The sequence below is a fragment of the Vicugna pacos genome, chromosome 11 (genome assembly GCF_048564905.1).
Source record: "Vicugna pacos chromosome 11, VicPac4, whole genome shotgun sequence".
Taxonomy (NCBI): Eukaryota; Metazoa; Chordata; class Mammalia; order Artiodactyla; family Camelidae; genus Vicugna; species Vicugna pacos.
This window is the reverse complement of record NC_132997.1, coordinates 99,677,271-99,684,770: the sequence shown is the minus strand read 5'-3', so window position 1 is coordinate 99,684,770 and position 7,500 is coordinate 99,677,271. Positions and strand designations below refer to the sequence as shown.

The window sequence follows — 7,500 nt, the reverse complement described above, 5'->3', positions numbered from 1 at the left end:
CACGCGGGAGGGACCCTGCTCTGTAGGGCCGTCCACTCAGGAACTACAGATCTTTCCCAAGTCCTTATGCTGTTTTGAGAAACTTCAAGAAGAATCCTGCCATTGCCCACACACCCACAGCAGGTCAACGTGTGCACGTGCACCTGCTCCCGAGTCGACCCCCAAGACGCTCAGGGGGTTACGGGGCCCGGCACCCAACTTTGTTCTGCTAATTCCTGCAGCGACAGTGGTTAAGGCCCAAGGCTGCCTGCGGTGACCATCCAGGGTGATGGCTGTTCCGGCTCCACTGGCTCAAAAACACACCCAGGAACGCAAAGGAGGCTCCCGTGGTGGTGGGGGGGGATCTTCCAGACTGCCAGAACGCTCCCGCCGACGGCCCTGCGCGGACGAGTGGCCCCCGGCTGGCGCCCGCTCGGAGATTAGCTGGGTGGTAACGTGCGGCATAATTGTGCCGAGTGACTGTCCCCGAAGTGGAAACCTAATTGCCCGACAGGACGATAACTTTGTGACGCCCTCACCTTGTTAGGCCCTTTCTGGTGCCGTTGGGCGCAGCGCGGCCGCAGGTGCGCCTAATTTACCTCGCCGCGAGCGCGTGGAGCTTAATTGCACGGTGGCTGTTAGGAGGGAATTGGTGGGTGGAATATCAAGTGACTTACTCTGCGCTGATGGCAGATGGTGTTAAGAGGCCCGGCGAGCTAAGTGTATAGGTGAGGTGAGTTAATAAAAGATGTAAATTCTGGCCTAAAATCGCGGGGCCGCGCAGGATGGAGGAAAGTTTAATTAAGTGGCCACTGTTCTTTCTCCCATCAGTCAGGTTTTCTTCAGCCGCGGTAGGAAGTCGTCCCGGGTATGTTGGTCCCGGGCAGGTAGAGAAATGAGTCTAAGTATCTGAAATCTTTTAATTTTCATGAGATGTTAATCGTCCACCAGGAACCTTGACCGTCAGGTTGAATCCAAGGAAATCGTGTGAAACTTCGTGAAAAGATGTGCCCCTGTCAAGTAGGACGCATGATGTTTGGAAATAACCTAGGGGAGGTTTTTGTGAATAGCCTTGTGGACAGGGTGTTGGCCCAGAGGGCCCAGCCTTGCTGGGTGGAGCGGAGGTGCTGTGGGGAGGTGACCCTCTGTTTCTGCCGTGGCTGGTGGTGCAGCTGGGCCTCCCAGGGCCCACACTCTCCTATTGGGAGCCAGAGCTCCTGCGTTTGTCACGGAGCACACGGGAACGGGGCGGACAACGTGATGATGTTTTTGTCACAGCATCTCAACACACTGTCAGGACCCCGAAACCTCATGCTTCAGGACGCAGGGGCGGGCCGTGGCGGGAAGTAGAAGCAGCTCCGTGTCCAGCCAGGGTCCCCTGCTTCTCTCTGCCTAAGGGACAGTTTCCTGGCCACATCAGGGGTATTTGATCGTTCCCTTAAAAACACACGTAGGCCTTTAACAGAAGTCGTTGCAGCCCTAAAAACAGTGCCCTAAATCCTCTCTTAGGAACTGTACCTATTGTAACTCTAAAAGAATCCATCTTCAAAAGTGTGTTTACCTGGGCAGTGACGGTCCCAGAGGTTGGGTTGCCAGGTAGAATTCAGCACGTCTGGTTAAATTTGAATTTTGGGTAAACAACGATTTTTTTAGGGGAGGTATGCTTTGGGACATGCCTATCCTAAAAAATTATTCGTTGTTTATCTGAAATTCAGATTAAACTAGGCATTCTGTGTTTTTATTTGCTGAAGCTGGCAGCCCTGGCTGGGGTGGACACGTCCCCAATGGTTAATGGTCTGTTGTGCAAAGAGCCAGGCAAGAAATGGCCAATCAAAGTCACAGTTGTCATTATAAAGGTTGGGATCCCCCAGTGTCAAGGCAAACCACTGCTTCCATATGTGGAGCTCTTCTGCACTGGCCGCTGGACCTGAGGTGCCTGCCCCTGCCTCCCCCTGCCTCCCCCGGGGTCTCCTCTCAGTACCGCCCCCTCCAGGGCCGCCAGCAGGCGGTGTGGGGCCGCCCCCCCCCCAGCGAGTGTGTCATTCAACACTTCTGCGTCTTTTGTCTGATACCCTAACAAATATCCGTTTTTTGTATTTTTGTAGATTCTTTCTAAAGTTTTTCCTCAAGTGCAATCAGAACTGTTTGAAGAATGCAGGCAACCCTCGGGACATGCGGAGATTCCAGGTACACGTTTCTCAAAGACACCCGGACTGCAGGCCGGACTTGTGTGTGAAAGCTGGATTCTCTGATGTTGCAATTGTTGGGAAACCAGCCTTTAGTTCTCCAGGGCTCGGGAGCACACCAGGATGGGCTCATTTGATAGACCATTTAAATTGAATGCTTTAAAGAATGATCGATCTGGCACCTTCAGGACCAGATTCATCGAGCTCAGTCGTGGCAAAGTGAAACCAGCTCTGGAAACGTGCCTGGAGCTTTGGCTCCGATGCCCACGTGGGCATCTTGGGGTGGGCACGCTGCCCTGGCCCTCCGTGTCGGGCTGCGGGGCATCCTGAAATCAGGGTTATGAGAGCGGTCGGTTAAGTTGGAGTTACATTCAACCCTGGTAAGTCCTATGGCTGTGTTCCAAAATGACTGTTTCAGAATTTTTTCCAAAGAAAGCCAGTGTAGTGTCTGGTGCAGCCCGTCTCCTCAGCGGCACCTTGTTGCTGCTTGGGGCCCGCGCTGGAGAGCTGCTTTCAGGGACGGATTGACTGGTCATGGGCAGAACCACCGTGCTTTGTGTGGGGGCTCCTGGGGGGCGAGGGGCCCTCTCACGGAGGGGCGGCAGCTGCTCAGGGCAGGCCTCTCCCCACTCCAGAGCGTGTCCCCAGGTCAGCTGCCCTCCCCCTGGGCTGTTCTTGCCTCCTTAACCCCGTGTCTGGCGGCCAGGCTGTGTCCCCAGCCCAGGCTCCCTCCTCCTCTGGTTTGCCTCGGAGGATTTCACCTCGGGGAGAGAGATGGAGAGTTGCTTGGGTTCAGGGGTAAATTATGACCGAGTTCACGTTTTTCTTGCCTTTGTTTGTGAGAGATTCGGAGGTGACTTCAGAGTGAAGGGTAACTCAGCACACACGATGGGTTATTTTGCTGATTTTAATGGTGAACACGTCTGGGCTGGGACACGGAACTGCTCTTGGCCCCCGCCAGCCGGAGAAGGGTTTGGGAGCTCAGCGCTAGATGGGGTGTTACCAGTGATTCTTATTTGGGATTTAGATTCGTTTAACCATCAAATAACTCAAGGCATTATTTTGTTTTTAGAAATGTAAGTTGTGCTTCAGTCTTTAGAGGAAGCACGTGACACGAGTCTTTGCATGCAACCAGCCAGGCAGAGCGGGTGGAGTCTGCGGGCCCGCCCGCCGCCTCGCTCTGGCGCCGCCTCGGTTCTCTTGCCCGAGGCCTTGCGGGCGGCGTGGACCCACTGAGCAGCGGGGAGGTCACGCGTGGGCTCTCCAGTGGCGAAACGCAGCGTCGCTCACAGCGCAGCCCGCAGTTACTAGGGGACCTCCCCCCGTCTCTTTAGCTAACCCCCTGCCTCGCAGGAGGTTGAGGTGGACTTAACAGTATGTCAGGGCTCACACAGCATTTCCAGCTGGTACCACAGCCTCAGCCCCTCTCTGCAGGTGCACTGCAGGGCTGCCCGGCCGAGAAACGGAATGCGGCTTGTCTACTTCCTTGGCTGAACTACGCTTTTCCCTTGGTGGCTGACCTATATATAGACGACAGAGCAAAAACAGTGTCCTTTTTAAAATTTTTTATTCTTACCTTTTCTGGTTTCTGTAACACAGCGTGGTCTAGGGACGTGGAGAGGGTCAAGCTGGTGGCTCAGTATTAGTTCTGTGTCTCTGCACCCTACCTGGGGGACATGTCGGTGGAGTTTCCCTCCACGCCCAGGGCGGGGCCTGGCAGATGGCTGCTAGGAGAGCGCCTGCGCGACCAGGGCAGCCCTGTGTCCTCTGGGTGGGAGCTGCCAGGCCAGTTGTGCCCCAGTGGGGTCAGAGCACCCTTGTCGGGGCAGCGCAGATGGCCTCCCCGGGGCAGCAGTCTGAGAGGTGCTGAGAGATCTGCGCCCGGGCCTGGGCACTCTGTTGGTTGCACTGCCATTATTTTGAGGCTCAGAGGGAGGGCCTGATACTGGGGAGACGTCAGTGATCTTGACGATGCCCACAGCAGGAAAGACTGGTCTGGGAAGGTGTCCCTTCCTTTGGGTGGGGGGCGGGTCCAGTGGCGGCTGGTTCTGCCTCATAGTCTTCATGTGGGACCTGAGGTTTTTATAAAATACCAATTACTTATATATGTATTTATATATAAACGTGTAGCTTTGGCTTTTTTTAATTCTTAAAAATACTCTTTATTTGTAATCACTTCTATTCATCATTTTTTTAACCAATGGACTTTTTTTTTAATGGTGGTACTGGGGGTTGAACCCAGGACCTCCTGCGTACTAAGCATGCGCTCTACCACTGAACACCGTCCCCTGCAATGCACTTTTTTTAAGAGCAGTTTTAGGTTTACAGAAAAGTTTCACAGAAAGTACCAGTAATCCCCGCAAGTCCCTGCCTCCCACCCCCAGTTTCCCCAGTTATTAACGTCTCGCAGGGGAGTGGCTTGTTATCAACTGAGGCCCACCATAGCTTTGCTTTTAAATCACCTTCCACAGCGGGTTTTGACGTGTGCAGGCCCTTCTGGTTCTCCACGCACCTGCCCAGCTGTCCTCTGTGGGGTCCCAGTTCTCTCAGTGGTGCTGGCCCTCCCCACTGCCCAAACACGGCCGAGAACCAGACTCCCCCACCTCACGTCCAGACTCCAGCCCCCAAATCCTGCTGTCAGACCCAGACTGAACCTGGGCTCACATCTGTGCCGCCCCTGCGATTCTGAAAGTAGTACACCAGTTGGGCCCACCTCAAGAAAAAATCTCAAGGTTGAGGGTAATTTCCTGTTTCCTGAGTCCTTTAGGGGTGCCGCTTCCGGGGTGCTCGTCACAAGTTCACCTGGCAAGGTGTCGGGTCGGCAGGGCCGTCCCGTCCCTGCATGAGTTCCTTTTTCACTTCTGGGAAGCAGCTGAGAGTGTGGGAGGGCCTGGCCCCCACCACTTCCCCGGCCGCCCGCTGCACCCAGACCTCAGGGCAGAGCCTCTCGCTCCCGCAGGAAACACACTCCTTGGTGCAGCAGGTCCTCATCCCTGCCATCCTCAAGATGCACCTGAGAAAGGAGACTTCCCTGGGCTGCAGCCACTTGGTTCCTATTCAGATGCAAAAGCGCTGGTTACCAGACAGTGGTGTGAATGTGGGCGGGAGGAGAGCCTTCCGACTCACAAGCCTTTGTTTCCCTTTTGGGGCAACTCTGAATCCGAGAACCCTTCAAGGAAGGACAGTCTCCAGTGAACTAATTTTAATTAGATAAACTATCTAATCAATATGTGAGCAGATCAATCAAAACAGCAGCTTTAAAATGAGCGGCTGGAGGGGTGTTTCTGAAGCTAATGGCTAGAAGAATATTTCTCTGAATTGAATTCACTTGTTAGCATAATAGGAGATTAAACTGTAATTAGTGCAGTGGGTTTTGAAGGGAAGCAGTCTTGAGTCAAAACAAAACAACCCACCCACTCCATCAGCCCCAAAGGCTGTGATTCGCGGAGGATCACGGGAGCGCGACCTCCGGGAGGGACACTGCGGGTGGCTGGCTGAGCACCTGGCGGGGCTTCACCTCCCCGCCGACCCCGCCTTCACCTGCGCTTGTCTCTGCAGGTTGTCGTGTCCACAACGGTCAACGTGGACGGCCACGTGCTGGCCGTGTCCGACAACATGTTTGTACACAACAACTCCAAACACGGGCGGCGGGCCCGCCGCCTGGACCCGTCAGAAGGTACGGCCCCTTCTTATCTGGAAAATGGTAGGCACATGTTACATGTCTTTTTATTTGCGATGTTTCTTTTTCTTTGCGCCATCTTTTCTGTTGATTCATGTCACGTTGCTCCCACCAGGCCCCCCTCGCTGGTCAGACCCCCGTCCCTGCGGGGCAGGTGTCCCCCCCAGTGCACGGGGACAGAGCCCCATGTCCCCCGCTCCTCCCTTGCTGGGAGTCTTGGCTTTCCCACCCTCTCACCTGCCATGGCCTTCACTTCATTGGTTTGTCCGTTTCCAAGCTTTCTTTTGCTTAGAGCTTTTCTTACAGTTTTAATTTATTTGGTTTTATTTCGGCTTGTCCTAAGCCCCCATCCAGGTCACCCCGGGGTACTTTGGGCATGTTTTAGGGGGTGCTTACTTCCTGGTCCTATGAACTCAAAATGGACTTCGAGGACTACCTCCTGCCCCTTGATGGAGGGAGAGTCTGTGTGAGTGTGTGTGTGCGCGCGTGTGTGTGTGAGTGCGCGTGTGTGCTCGTGTGTGCGTTCACACGTGGGGGAGGGAGAGGGAAAAACAGCATAAAATGTTGTTTGCCAAACGCTTCCAAGTGATGGACTTCTTGTTTTGCTTGTTAAAAGAGAAGAATTTCGGTGAGAGCGATAGGCAGGGAGGCGTGTCCTTGCCCATCGAGTCAGAATTCAGAAACACTCAGCCAAGCCTCTCTCTCGCACACCCTGCTCCGTGAGGACGCACGTGTGCCCACCCTGAGCACGCCCCCCTAGAGATCCTTTTTCTCTATAAACATTTCATGATAACTGTGAGATTCTGACCAATATGAATCGTTGAGAAAGTCACGTGCATTTGGTTTTTTTTAAGTGAACTGCAAACAAAACAGCATAATTAAATTCTTTCGAGCACAGAGCCCGTAGAATGAAGCAGTTTTCAGACAGCACCTCTAGGCTGAGGTCTTGAATTCAGGGGCCCCACGTGAGGCAGACAGACAGACACGTGCCCAGGAAAATGAATGAAGTGTGCGCAGATGATCAGAATGAAATATGATTCAGACATAAAGACAATTTATGAATCTGCTGTGGTCCACAAAAATAAGCTCATTTGTTTTTCTACATTAATGACTAAGGTATAAGAGAACAAAAATATAATAATTAAAGGTCGCCCCGGGCGCCAGAGTCATTAGAATCTGTGACGTACTGTTTATCCCCTTCCTATGCATTGAAGTAGGTGTGTGTTTTGCTTAGCAACCATCACTAATGAGGTTCACAATTAAGAAGGTTGAATCCCCATCCTGCATCCCCTGCCTCCCCAGAGACCCGGAGCCGGCAGCGTGATAGGCTCAGGAGGGCCCCTCAGCCGCTGGAGTTAGGTTGTAGTCTGGGTCCGAACTCAGCCTCCTCTAATGAGCTGTTATGATCTGAGCAAAGTGCAAGCATTTATTTTTGTAAGTAGCACGAAAAAGCATCTGACTGTAAGCAGGAAACAGCATTTAGAAAAGTAAAGGCCGCTCGTGGGTTTTCATGGAGGTGAAACCCAGCTGATCAAAAGTGATTTGCAGAAGGCAGTCTTGCTCAAGATTTTTTTTTCAATGTTTGTTTTTCACTACTTGATCAACATTTAAACCAAGTCACTTTCTTGCGAGAGACTGGTGTCTTACTCCACCCCT

At 53.1% G+C, this 7,500-nt stretch overlaps 1 protein-coding gene across 9 annotated transcripts in view; it reads left to right on the top strand.

The window, feature by feature from the left end:
- The window catches only part of EBF3 (EBF transcription factor 3), a 117,817-nt gene that overhangs the window by 75,698 nt on the left and 34,619 nt on the right, over nt 1–7,500 (top strand). For 5 of the 9 annotated variants that reach the window (XM_072972129.1, XM_072972127.1, XM_072972124.1 and 2 more), the window contains exons 7-8: nt 2,085–2,166; nt 5,724–5,868. In XM_072972129.1, coding sequence (XP_072828230.1) covers nt 2,085–2,166; nt 5,724–5,868 — 227 coding nt within the window. The remainder of the gene's footprint in view (nt 1–2,084; nt 2,167–5,723; nt 5,869–7,500) is intronic. The other 4 variants (XM_072972128.1, XM_072972126.1, XM_072972125.1 and 1 more) reach the window with 1 other exon arrangement.